The following is a 13,798-nucleotide window of genomic DNA, read 5'->3' as shown; positions in this document are numbered from 1 at the left end:
AAAAATATTCCAATATACTGTGCAACCTCATTCAGGAAAGCAGATATCTTTCATGTCCCCACAAGAATTCTTTGCCCTGGTGTCCTCAGAGTGACTTCTAATATCCCCACTACTTAAGAAAAAAAGTTAGAGAAATCCTGCACCCAAGTTTGGAATGGGATTCAATAGTCTAAGCAAAATATGCTCAACAGATGATAGTAGAGATGAAGCCAGAAAACAACTCCAGCTATTTAAACTGCCAAATGAGACATAAAGCTGCATTGTAAAAATCATCTGGAAAACAGGTTTTCCCATTGAAGTCGCTATGTGTTAATTACTGTGAGCTGGAAGGCTGGAGATCGAACGCCTGGAAGCCGACTTTCACCCCGCATACGTAAACGGAAAAAGTGCTGAACCGCAGCCAGAGGGCTCCTGCTCGGACTCATTGCCATGCATGCCTAGACATTAATATGTGTTCATGGAGGGCTCGTACAGTACGAGGTGTTATTTCCTTATAAAGAAACACCAGGTCTCGCTTTCCATTCTTCTTACAAAATTATTCGCATTATTTATGCTACATTGAGCGATCTAATTTCTTCGTGATAGTCAGCTAATTGCTCTGGCAGGTAATTAGAAGCGGTTTACAACGCAAAGGGCTTTTGCATTGCCCCTCGGATTATTAAGTTGCGCTGTAAATTATACCATATTTGCTGGGGAAAAATTCTTTTGAGCAAGTTCTCTTCCTGCGATCCGAGATGAAATCGGCTCCCCACCCCACCTCCTCCTCATACACACCCCTCCCTAGCCACCCCCACTGCCACCACACCCCCTGCTTTTCCTGGACTCAGAGTCGAATGATTCTAAAGCACGCGATTTTGTTCGTGTTCACTGGGCCGAAATAACGTGGCCATTATGGCCTGAAATGGGCCAGGTTTGAAGCGAGCTTCCTGCGCGCCTGCAATATCCAGCAGGCATGTGGGAAAAGAACGGCTTAAATGGGGACATCTGTTCAGTGCTGCTCATCTTACTCTTACAGCCAGGTCAGGTTAAGAGAATAACCTGTTCGCCACCTTTTTTCTTGTTAATAAGACTATTAGAAAAAAAGCGAGCACACACACAAACAACACTAATTGAGCTGCTGTAGAAGCAAAGAATCAAACACACAAAGGTAGCAGCTGAGTTACAAGAGGAATTGTAAAAAGAATAACCATTGGGCTATTTCTGTGAAAATCTACAGGACTGAAAGGACAAAAAAAAAGAAAGAAAGAAAGAAAGAAAAGAAAATTGAGTACGTGAGTTCAGAAATGCTCTCTACAAAAATGGTTTTATGTAAGGGATTTTAAGAACTCAGCCAAGACTGGTTTATTTTCAGATTTTCATTTTAATAAAACTGATCCAAAGGTAAACTTCAATGGAAAAACAATTTTCTTAAGCTTTCAAGTATTCTGAGGCCCCACAGTTTTTGTTATTGGTGTTTTTTGGTCTGTGTTATATCTGAGACAAACCCCAAGTGGGTGCACCCTAGTTTGTTTCCTGATTTTAGAAAAGCGAACTGTATCCCTTTCACAAACATCACCCATTTGTAAACCTTGTACAGTGATGTGAACACAACTGTGGTTGAACCTAGAGACCTGGTGCAGCTCCTAGATTATTTGTAATTAAACACAATTCCCAAAGTAACATTTATCTTCCCGAAACTGCGACTGCAATTGTCAACCGTCTGGAGGAGAGGACGGGGTAATCTGGGAGCATTACCTCCTCTAGTAACAGAACAGAATGAAAAGAAATCAATAGTGTTGAGGATAAGAATTTAGTAGTTTTTAACTCTGCATGTTAGCTGTGAGAAAGTGATATATAACACCAAAAGAGAAAACAGCCGAAACAAATCCACTCTAGGAAAAAATCAGGGACGAACTTGTCTGAATGTCTAAGCCTCTCTCTTTCTCTCTCTTGCCTTGCTCAACAAGAATATACACACATACACACACCCCCCCCAAATGAGCAAACTCTTTTCCCTACATGTGTTTCCTTCATTTACATGATGAAAGAGGAACATGAAGTGCTGTAGAATTAATTATCAATTTCATCTGTGGGCTGCCAGGGAGATGAATATGAAATATACCATAGAGTACACACCTGCCTGCAGAACTAGCATCATATCAACATACTATGAGGATATGAATATTAGGCATGCACACAACAAATAAGGAATTATTTTTCTTCCTTTAATATAGGAAGAAATATTTATTGGGGTAAATGTCTTCATATTTTTCCTATGTATGAATTTTCCAACACAGTCATATGATTGATACATTGGAAAAGTCTTCCTTGTCTTCCTGAATATATGCAATTTGAATGCCCTAGATAAAGGGACTCGACGTAATATCCTAAGTTAGATGAGCCTCTTTTAATGAAAATGTTCCTAACTTTTGAATGTTTAGAAGCATCAGAGGAAAAGAATAAATATTAAGCAGTGTGATGGGGGGGTGTCGAGTCAATTAAGAAATAATATGCTTTCTCAAGCAGTCCTATTTATTTAAAAAGAATCACCAAGGCAATGCTTTGCATCCAGCAGGAGATCCTATGCAAGTAGACCGAGTCGCTACTGCTTCGCTGTGGTCAACAAATGCATCCAATTAAGCAGTACCAGGAAAGTAAGGACTCGGCTGTAAATGTGGCCGGATAGTTTGAAACCGAATAATCTCACTAATAGGGGCTATTGTTCAGTATGGAAGTTCCCATTTTCCAATCAGGAAAATACAGCCCTCTCTGGGCTCTGGCTGACTGATCCCTTCCCACCTACGGCTCAACAATCTGCCACCAGCGAGCGGCTTTTATTACCACCCTTCCCAGGAAATGTTAGGCAACTTCCTAGTAAAGCTGCCCGAAAGCAGGAATGGACGGCAAAAGGGCACCCCTCAGGAATCCACAGGTCCATGCCTGGCCAGGTTTTCTTTTCAGCAGGAAAGAAACTTTGACCAGAGAGCTCCGGGCTAGAAGACACCCCCAACCTGACCCAGACCGCTCTTCCATGCAGCCGCCGGCGGCGCTCGGCTCACCACCCACCCTTCTTCACGCTTTATTTAATAGTCAAAGAGTCCGCCTGCGAGGTCCCCGCACAGTGGCCAGGGATTGGGGGCTGTCTCCATATTTCGGGAGAGGCGCCCACCAGGGCACCTGGATCTTCAGGGGGCACCGGCCGGTCAGCTTCCAGAGCTTGCGCGTTCCTGCCAACGCTGGGAACCGGAGATGCGAAGAGCCCGGTTTAAACGTACCCAGCAGAGGTTCGCGCCTATGTAGTTAGTGTGCATTTTTTTCCTATTAGGCTTTTTCAGCGCTGTGTATTTACCAGACCACACTTAACACGTTCAAAATCTTATTTGGTGTAGATGTGTTACCGGACACTTGAAAGCCTGGATAACTTTGATGCTTTCGACTATAAATCCCCAATTGTACTTAATGGTTACAAATGGCTTTATTTTCTTGTCCTTCTATCTACACATTTTAATCTATTTAACCAAACAGCAGAGGCATATTTCACTCCCCACTCCCCGAAAAGGAAAAGCAGGGATTGAGGCCTCTAATTTGCTTTTAGGACCTTCTATTTCTTTGGATGTGAAAGTGTAAGAGCTCCAAATCGCAGCATTGATTAGTCTTCAAACCCGCCTGCAAAAAAGCTCCCTTTCTCCACTGTATCTAAGGAGATGTTGATGTATATTGTAGCTGCAAGGTGTTAGATATACTTCAGCAAGTTGTTCCCAGGATGTAAATTAGGTCCCAAAAGCTGTTGTCCAAATCGAAGAAACAGAGAAATTAATCTGGGAGACTATCCATCATCACCGGTAATAAAGAGAGCGACATGGATGAGACAGATGATATGATTAAGGGGCTGTGGTCGTTTTAATTAACTTTTTGCTGTCCTGTAATGATCAAACTGGTCACCAGACCCGGTCAATAAGCATGTTAATATCAAACAAATAAAACCAGGGATGATTAAAAACCTCCTGGTTTATTAAATTTGAAATTCAAATGAAATTTATGCTGCAGATGCATACAGAATGCTAATAGATTTTAGCTTTATTGAAAGTGGATCTCACAGGTTTGCAAGAAACAGCAGAATATCCATCTAACTCTCTCCCAGCCAGCACTCAAACTTCATATGGAGTGGGGGAAACTTTTAATTAATGCTAGGAAGCCTGCACTTCCTATCCTTCTTTCCCTTCCCTTCCAAACCTCCATATTATTGTGGCATAATATTCAAGAGCAGTGATCAATATCACAAAAGGTAAACTGAACTGGGTGTGCCATGAAATGCTTTGCTGGACAGGTTTGTATCTACAATGGATTACAGATGTTCCCTCCTGTGGGGGATTCAAAAATAATACTTCTGCAAAGTGGAGAAAGAGCTGCCATTAAGACCAGTTTCATGGAAACCAGAAGCAAGATTATTGTTGTTTTCATTTTTGGTCAATTATGTAGTTCTCTTTGTCATTCCTTTTTAATTCTGCTGTCTTATGCCTTATGACAAACACTAACCACTTCTTTTGGGGTGAGGGCGCAGGATGAGAAAAAAATCTTTGACAATAGTACTATAAAATAAACACCTAACTTAAAAATGGTAATAAATGGAATACACACATATGAAAACATAAATGTATTTTTTCATAATGAAGAAAGATGCAGGTACAAACCTACGTGAAAATCTGCAAGCCAACCTTATGCAAACTGAAGAATCCAGTATATTCATTAAATCCATACCAACATTGTGACCCATTCTCATAGGCAGAATTACATATGATTCTAAAGTGAATATATATAAATAAAGTCTTAGAAGTCTGTACTCAAAACTGTAATCACATGATGCTGAGTTTTTCTAATTCCTAGCATTTTTTAAGGAAACAGTGGTTAATGACTCTGTTTACTCTCAGAATCAGCATTTAACTTTTCAATAGTCCTGCCTCACTTCCTACCAGAGATAGAAGGATAAAAAGATAAAATAAATAACTATTCATAGAGGGGAGTCTTCCCTCAAAGCTTTTTTCCTCCACCTTTGAGGGTGATGGTATTGATTAGAATTAAACCCCAAATTTGAACAACTGTATATTAGGTCCTTAAAATGAATATCATTATAGAAGGAGACCAAAGCAATGAAGTTAATTCTCTTTTATTTGTTAAACAGAGTTCCCTCCTTTCCTCCACCCCCTCCTCCTTCTGGGCTGGCCTGTCACGCCTTCTCAACACGCTAAAATCATTCAGAGTGGCTTGCAGGGAGAAACACGACATTTATGGTAAGCATCAGCCTTCAGAGAAAGAAAGCAGTTCATTAATTTACTTCACACTTACTTCAAAGTATGAGTGTACCTTACCCTCTTAATCAATAGATATGATGTACAGTCAATATCCCAGCACTGTTAAAAAGGGGTCAGAAACACACACTCACACCACAAACTGTCAGCCTCAACTCTGCTCAGTGAAACTTACAAATGCTACAACCTGACTTTGGCGTTCAGGAAACCCCAGGAGGATTTTTTTTTTTTTTTTGACATCTCCAGAAGTTGTGATGTACTCCAGGAAGGTTCAAAAACAATAATAAAATAAAAATGTTTCCCCAGTCAAAACAAAACACTTTTCTCAGACAGTAACATTTTAATCAATTCTGATTTAAAATTAGATTTCTGGGAGGCTTTGTAACTGCCTAAAAATGTGAATTACTTTTTTTAAACATATGAATATTCAATAGGGCTCCAAGAGCTGCGGACTTTTTGTTACACTGGTGTGATGCTTTCTGTAGTTTAAGATGTTCCCTTGTGGTGGCAGTGAAATTGTAATTACATTTCTGAAGATAGCTAATGATACAAATGGTAAGCAAGTTCTAAAACTCACGAAATTTGTACTGTCTATCGACATACATACACACATAGATATCTGGCCCAAACGCCATTAGACACAGACGCCTCCATACATGCGGTCCAAGATTTGTCAAACGCTTGTTTCTATTCTCAGATAAATAAAACTCACAGATTTCAATCAAAATCTTGATTTTTTTTTTCTCAGAAAGAGGTGGTGGGATTTCCTGCGAAAACTCCTAAATTCCATAAAACGTTCAATTTCTCACTCCCGGAAAAAACAGTACAGTCTCACCCCCTTCTCTATCTAATTCTTTTGTATTGAAATTTACTCATCGCCACGGGACAAACACACCCTCTCCCCTAGAGTGAGACTTGCGCTTCCAAAGCCGAATCCCACCTCAGAAGAAGAAGGAAAAAAAAAAAGGGGGTACCGCATCAAAGCAACAACTCGTTGACGCAGGCGCACACACGCCCTAACGCTCCTCTGAAAATACCCCTCAGCCTCCCTAAATTTCTACCCTTAGGCTGTAGAGCCAGGAAAGGAGAGGAAGGTATAATACGATTTTCTTTTAAAATGTAGTGACAGTATCCAAGAAATTAAGAAAAAAATCAAGATTTGAGCTACAAGAAACCTGAGGAGGTTGGCGACAGCGATAGCGTTTGTGAATATTTATTCATTCAGCCTCACTCAACTTTGCAGTCGGTTTCACTCTTCAGATCGCCATGTCCCTCTTTTACGTATTTACACTTTACTGCACTGTTCCTATTCTCCACCCCCGGTTTTGTTGCACTGACACACACAAGCACACACGATACCCCGCTTCTACCTCACACATTCACACAGCCTCCGTCGCTCCCACATCAAGCGCACACACATCCACTCTCCCTCCTTTTTCACACACACAAACACCCACGTTCACACTCCTTCCTCCCCCCGCCACACCAAACACAGACACCACCTCCCCCCACACACACTTTACTGCACTGTCCCTCTTCCCTCCCTACGTTTGTCATTCAGTCACACTACTCACACCCTTCCCCTCAACACTTTACTGGTCTGTCTGTCCCTCTACCCCCTTTGTCACACATTCAGTTAAATTGTCACTCACAACCCCCTCTCCCACTCAGCACTGTCCCTCCCCTCCCCCGCGTCACTGTGGCACAGCCATACTCTTGTCCCCAACCTCCCTTCATCCCACCCCCCGTCTGCGCTGTCTTCTCCGCAGCTTGGTCACACTCGCACACAGTTACCCTGTTACACACACACATACACACACACCCGCTTTGTAACACACACGCAGTCACCCGCGCCCCTCCCGCTCCCGCTCCCCCAACCCCCCCCCCCCCCCCCCCCCCGCTGCGGCGGCCGGCGGCGGCGCCGATGACCTCACGGCGCGCGCGCGGCGCGGCCCGGCGAGGCCGCAGATTGGCTGGCCGCGCCTCCGCGGCACTTCAAAGCCGGAGAGGGAGCTACAATTGTGGTGGAATGGGCGGAACTGATCATTGTATTGCACACCTCTAAAAAAAACACTGCCTCTGATTTATCAATATAAAAAAGATCCTCTGAGAGGAGGAGGGCACTTTTGTGTGATGGCAACTTCACTTCTAGGGGTGAGTCTCGGGATTTTCTCTTGCTGGTTTAATTAGTTTCCTTTTATTGCCGATCGGAGGGGGTTAAAGTCGCCCCGGCCAGGCCACGGGCTATCAGTCTCTATTGAGAGCTTTTTTTCCCCTTTAAATACAAGTGAGTTTGGAGAAAAGAAAGAGGGGGAGAGAGGGGCAGAGTCACTTTTTTCAGCGCAGGAAAAGGTTCGAAGGGCATTTAGACAAACCACCTCGCAGCGCCCGGCCTCTCCCCGCCCGGGAGACGTGCGCCCAGCCCATTTTACGTGGGACGATTTCGGGGGTAAAGAGAACAAGTTTTTCCTCCTGGGCAAACTGCAGATTTTCCTTCCCCTTAAAAAGTTCCGCAGCCCGCCTTGTCCTGCAGGTACGTTGAACCCGTCTCTCTCTCTCTCTCTTTTTCTTTCTCTCTTTTTTTAACTATTGTAGCTTTTTTTTTTTTTTTTTTTGAACCAGGAAGAGCGAGTGAGCCCTATAGTTTGACTTCTTTTGGCCTGGGAGAAACAACCCAGGATGGGTTTCTGGGGACCGGAACGGGATTTTCAAAGCTCTTCTGTGGATTACAGGGGTAGCGCTGTTAAAAGCAATCCAATGGTTTTTCCCCAGGCTTCTCCGCAAAGGAATCTTCCTTCCTCCCCAATCTGGACTTTTTGCTTGCTTGTTTGTTTCGAAGTGCCTGGGGCCTTGTGTGCACAGGAGTGTTGTTTTAGGTGAGAATACTTGTCAAACTCTTCTTTAGCATGGCGCTTTGCTCCCGAATCAGACGCCGGCAGCCAAACTTGTCCCCTCCCGTAGAGTAGGAAGCAGCCGGGCGCCGGGGCTGTTGGGGGAGCCAGGTGAGTTGGTGGCGCCGCGCCGCAGCGAGAAATGGGGTGCAGTGGGGCGTTTTGGAGCCTACCCGAGGACTGATGCACATTTCCTCCCTCCCTCCCCCACCGGCCCTTTGCCCACCTCCCCTCCCCCACCCTCTCTCCTCTCCTCCTTCTCTCAGGAAGAACCGAGGTTGGGATCGACTCCTTTGGCCATGCTTGCTGCTACCTGTAATAAGATCGGCAGCCCCAGCCCGTCTCCCTCCTCCCTCTCGGACAGCACCTCTTCCTTCGGCAAAGGCTTCCACCCCTGGAAACGTTCCTCGTCTTCCTCCTCCGGCAGCTGCAACGTAGTGGGCTCCAGTCTCTCGAGCTTCGGCGTGTCTGGGCCCTCCAGGAACGGCGGCTCGTCCTCGGCCGCGGCGGCGGCGGCAGCGGCGGCGGCGGCGGCCGCGGCCCTGGTGTCCGACTCGTTCAGCTGCGGCGGCTCGCCGGGCTCCAGCGCCTTCTCCCTGACCTCCAGCAGCGCCGCCGCCGCGGCCGCGGCCGCCGCCGCCGCCGCCTCGAGCTCTCCCTTCGCAAACGACTACTCAGTGTTCCAGGCCCCTGGCGTGTCGGGGGGCGGCGGCGGCGGCGGGGGCGGCGGCGGCGGCGGCTCCTCAGCACACTCGCAAGACGGCTCCCACCAGCCCGTGTTCATCTCCAAGGTGCACACCTCTGTGGACGGGCTGCAGGGCATCTACCCGCGCGTGGGCATGGCGCACCCATACGAGTCGTGGTTCAAGCCCTCGCACCCCGGCCTGGGCGCCGCGGGCGACGTGGGCTCGGCCGGCGCCTCCAGCTGGTGGGACGTGGGCGCGGGCTGGATCGATGTGCAGAACCCGAACGGCGCGGCGGCGCTGCCCGGCTCGCTGCACCCCGCCGCCGGGGGGCTCCAAACTTCGCTGCACTCGCCGCTCGGAGGCTACAACTCGGATTACTCAGGCCTGAGCCACTCCGCCTTCAGCAGCGGCGCCTCTTCGCACCTGCTCAGCCCCGCCGGGCAGCACCTCATGGACGGCTTCAAGCCGGTGCTGCCCGGCTCCTACCCGGACTCGGCCCCGTCGCCGCTGGCTAGCGCTGGGGGCTCCATGCTGAGCGCGGGGCCGTCGGCGCCGCTGGGGGGCTCCCCGCGCTCTTCCGCCCGCCGCTACTCCGGCCGCGCCACCTGCGACTGCCCCAACTGCCAGGAGGCGGAGCGGCTGGGCCCGGCCGGGGCGAGCCTGCGGCGCAAGGGCCTGCACAGCTGCCACATCCCGGGCTGCGGCAAGGTGTACGGCAAGACATCGCACCTCAAGGCGCACCTGCGCTGGCACACGGGCGAGCGGCCCTTCGTGTGCAACTGGCTCTTCTGCGGCAAGCGCTTCACGCGCTCCGACGAGCTGCAGCGGCACCTGCGGACCCACACCGGCGAGAAGCGCTTCGCCTGTCCGGTGTGCAACAAGCGTTTCATGCGCAGCGACCACCTCAGCAAGCACGTGAAGACGCACAGCGGCGGCGGCGGCGGCTCGGCGGGGTCGGGCAGCGGCGGCAAGAAGGGGAGCGACACCGACAGCGAGCACAGCGCCGCGGGCAGCCCGCCCTGCCACTCCCCGGAGCTGCTGCCGCCCCCCGAGCCCGGGCACCGCAACGGCTTGGAGTGACGCGCACCCCGCCCCTGCCCCTCTCCCCTTCCCCCTCCCAGCTCGGTCCGCTTGGGCCCTGTGGGTCCTGGCCTCCGCTCCAGCCTGTTTCCACTGCACCCTGCTCACTCTCTCTGTCTCCTTCTGTCCCTGTCCCTCTCTCTTTTAACTCCCTCTGTGACAACTTTGTAAAGGGAATGTGGACATGTAAGTAACACGCATTGCTCTCCTGGGCCCTCGCTGTCTCTCTCCACCCGGTAATACTGTCGGAGCCCGGTACAGCCCAAGCCGGCGCCTCGCCGGGCCTTTAATTCTGGTCCTCTGCTTCTCGTCCTCCCTCCGCCATCCCCAGCTTTGACGGGCACATCTTTTAGAGGGAAGCGGCCACTGGAGGTAGAGCTGGACCGATCCAGTGCCTGGGAGACCGGGGGCCTCCGCACGGACCGTAGCAACCAGGCTGAGCAAGGTTGAGCGGCGCCGTGGGGAGGGCGAGGCAGTAGGCCCGCCTAGGGCCTCCCCACCTGGCCAGCCGCCGACTTTGTACCAGAACCGCAGCCTCCCGCGTCTCGGCTGTGGAGCGTTCTGCCCCGCCGCTGCCTGCCCTGCGCAGAGCCGTCGGATGCCCATCAGGCGGCACCGAGACCCGGAGTTTGCCTAGTTTAGCTCTCCAGCGTTAGCTCTGCCTCTTTTTCTTTGTTCCCTGGGGTGGAACCGAAGCAAGTTTCATTTAAGGGCAGTGTTGGTGAATCGATGCAGCAGCCTTCTTTCATCTTTATAACTTTTTTTTTTTTAAAACGAAAAAACGAAAGAAAAAAAAAACAGCAACCTTCCACTTGGTTTCTCTTCTAGATAGGTTTTCCTCTAGCAGTGAGCAAGTCTTTCTCTCGAAACTGTGCTAATATTGATCCCAAAGTTCTTTTGATCGCATTAACTTATGGGGTGGGGGTGGGGTGAGGGTAGGTGTCTTTTTCTTATGCAAAAATACCCCTTTCCGGTGAGACCAGATTAACTATCTTGTGTTTGTCCTTTTCTACCTCGTTTTCACCACTCCCGAGCATAATCTCCTTTTTTTTGGTCTAGTCCAGCCGTCAATTTGTATAGTCCCCATTTCTGTAAATTCTTGCGATTCTTTAAAGATTCTTAAGGTTAAACTTTTTTTGTGTGATTTAAACTTATAAACAAGTGAAGAAGCTATCGTTTATTTCAGACGAGGCTGTAGTTTAAACGCCAAAAGGGAAAATAGAAAAAAATATTGTAAGATATATCTGAACCTGATGGTTTGTACAACTGGAGAATCGTTCTAGATTAGGTATCAATTAACTATAACTCCAACAGTGTATGGGTGCGATGTGCAGTTGTCCAGGAGACGATTTTGTATAGTATTTTTCTTGTACATTATTTCCAGTAAATATTTGAAAATATATTGAAGTAAACCTGATTTTTTTCTTTTTTCTTTCTTTCTTTTTTTTTTTGGTCACAAGAAAATGTTGAGTTATTCTTGCAGTTCTGATGAGCTGCAGGGTTTTTGAACTCACTTCTGGAGGTGCAGAGCCACAAACGCACTTTCCGGGCCTAGTTTTGCTCGAATATGAATTTAGATAGGTATCAAACTGTAACTAAGACAATATTTGATAAATGTGGGATGACAGTTTAATGGAGCATGTACTTATTTGCATTTGCTGGCAGTTCAGGCATAGTTAAAGTGAGAGTTCTCCTATATTTCATAATAACTGGGTCTGCCAAAACCCATGTGTTAAATAAATTGTCCAAGTGAATCTCAACTAACTTTGGCCTTTGTGTATTTCCTGAAGGTAATATTGTTAACTGTTAATAGACACTCCTTACACTACATTTAAATGTTTGCAGATTCTGCAAACTAATTGCTCATTGTAATGTTGAAATAATTTGGATATTTCACATTGAAATGAAAAGCCTTTCTCTGGAACATTTTAGACTTGCATTTTAAATGCATGAAATGTAATTGATTTATTTGTAATATTTTAAATGGTATTAATAAACTCAGATAAAAGACTAGGTCAGTTAATTTGTATTTTTTTTTTAGACTAAGGGTATTTGCATTTTATTTTCAGTTAAATGTCTAATTTAAACAAAATATAACCCTGTTTGTGGTAATATTTAAATAATTGCTTTTAAGATATTACTTAGATGGAATGATATATTGGCAAAGCTGTGTTTTCTCTATTTACCAAGACTGTAGTGTCTAAGAATTGTAATTGTTTACCAGTAGATGTAGCTTCAAGCATCAGGATTTACTGACCTCTTAATATTTGTACAAAATCACCAAACAATTCAAAGAAATTTCTCTGTTCTGCTTTCTTCTCAGTCTCCAGAAGGACTCAGGTTGTTGGTCATTGATTGCATTTGGTATTTAAAAGGCCAAGCCTTACACTAGAAGATCAATACATCTAAAATAAAAACATGGGTTTGGGGATAACTTTTGTTCTTAGGGGGTGGAGGAGGTCAAGCTAACAAAAGCTTGTTTTTGGCATTCCATGTCTTAGCTAAAGATTATGTAGAGGTAAATATCAGTAGTAGATTCCTGTTGAAATGAGTTATCTGTTCTTTTAAAGTCTCTAAACAGCCACCAAAGAAAAGGAAGGTTAAACCTTAATCTATCTACTAGGCTATTGTTCATAGGTGTCAATGATGCCAATAAAAAAATACTGTCTTGTTAAGTCTAAGTGCATTTAAGCAATGGGTGTTCCTTGAGCCATACTTTGAAACGTAAAATACTTTAAATGTTGATTGCTGTTATATCAAACTATTTCACTATTAGATTAATTTTATTATTTTGAAACAAATTGAATAAAAAGTTAGCGTGTTCAGAATCTTATAAGTTTAGCTTCTTTCTTTCCGTTTGCATTCCTCCACCCTAAGTTCAGTTTTGGTCTGCATCTTGAACTGAAAAACTTCCAGTGAAATTTATAGAGAGTCATTATTATCCATAGAAACAAGTGAAAATATGGAGTGCTATAAATACTGTAAATTCAGAAGAAAAAAAATTAGGGATAAAATATTTTAGAATAATGCAGTTTGTGCCCAAGTAGCAGAGTGCCTTAATCCTGTTGCCTGTGCTGATGTTTGAGACTTACAATCCCTATGCTTTTAGGCAAGCAAGTTATCCCTGATTCTTTCGTATACAATAGCTCTAAATAATGGTTTTAAAAAGTAAAATAGTCTCTTTCTGTCACTTTCTTCCTAGGAATAACATGCAGAACACAATTTAAGTGTTGTTTCTTTTTTATTGAAAGTTGCAGAGCTGAGGGATTCGGAGAAAACGGTACTGAAGGAGTTAAATGTAGTGGCAGGTAAGAAGGAAGCTGCTTGGTACATTTATAATATCAGTTGTATTATACACAGAATCACATTTGATTTATGAAGTGGGTGATGACAAGGAGATATTGTCTGGAAGATTTCTTTGGGGTGGATGAATGCCAACAGATTTTTCTGTAGCATAGATGTTCAAACTTTCACTTTCTTCCTTTGGCTCCTCCTCCCTGTTTTACCTTTGGTTTAATTTTGTATTGCTGGTTATTGAGCAGTATTTCTACATTCAGTTTCTGCGGGGTGGGCAGGGTTCCCTTTTGGGGATGAACATCTTTTTGGAGGACAGAGGATAAAGTGCTAAATTGTGGTTTCTCCCTGCTTTATCTGTGCTAAAGCACCTCTTAACAGTGTCTGCAGCCTTGCTCAGATGAAGCCAAAGTCTTGGTCTCGCTTTGAATCAAGGGACAAGTTTCCAGTCTTGCAGATCAAGGTAGAGTTAAACTAGCTGTTGACCTGGAGGTCAGGCGAGCATATATCAGTCCACCCTCTGGAGACTAAAATAGGGCTTCAGCTCAGTCTAGCTTTTCTG

The 13,798-nt window shown here is 45.9% G+C and overlaps 1 protein-coding gene across 3 annotated transcripts; it reads left to right on the top strand.

Moving 5' to 3' along the window:
- Positions 1 to 7,418: 7,418 nt before the first annotated feature.
- SP8 (Sp8 transcription factor) lies at positions 7,419 to 9,942 on the top strand. Of its 3 annotated transcripts, none has more exons than XM_057733251.1 (2): positions 7,419 to 7,439; positions 8,443 to 9,942. In XM_057733251.1, exons 1-2 carry the CDS (start codon positions 7,419 to 7,421, stop codon positions 9,940 to 9,942), a joined length of 1,521 nt encoding a protein of 506 aa, XP_057589234.1. The 3 variants fall into 3 exon arrangements, with proteins under 3 accessions (XP_057589234.1, XP_057589236.1, XP_057589235.1); XM_057733253.1 differs by lacking the exon at positions 7,419 to 7,439 and adding an exon at positions 7,637 to 7,818 and having other exon boundaries at positions 8,447 to 9,942; XM_057733252.1 differs by lacking the exon at positions 7,419 to 7,439 and adding an exon at positions 7,775 to 7,818.
- The last annotated feature ends 3,856 nt before the right edge of the window (positions 9,943 to 13,798 follow it).

The sequence above is a fragment of the Hippopotamus amphibius genome, chromosome 4 (genome assembly GCF_030028045.1).
Source record: "Hippopotamus amphibius kiboko isolate mHipAmp2 chromosome 4, mHipAmp2.hap2, whole genome shotgun sequence".
Classification (NCBI taxonomy): domain Eukaryota; kingdom Metazoa; phylum Chordata; class Mammalia; order Artiodactyla; family Hippopotamidae; genus Hippopotamus; species Hippopotamus amphibius.
This window is presented reverse-complemented; position numbering and strand designations above follow the sequence as displayed.

Bases quoted from the DNA above. Each gene is read 5' to 3' on its own strand.
- SP8 (XM_057733251.1), top strand. From the start codon at position 7,419: ATGGCAACTTCACTTCTAGGG. The intron at 7,440-8,442 runs GTGAGTCTCGGG...TCCTTCTCTCAG, and splicing joins TGGCAACTTCACTTCTAGGG to GAAGAACCGAGGTTGGGATC.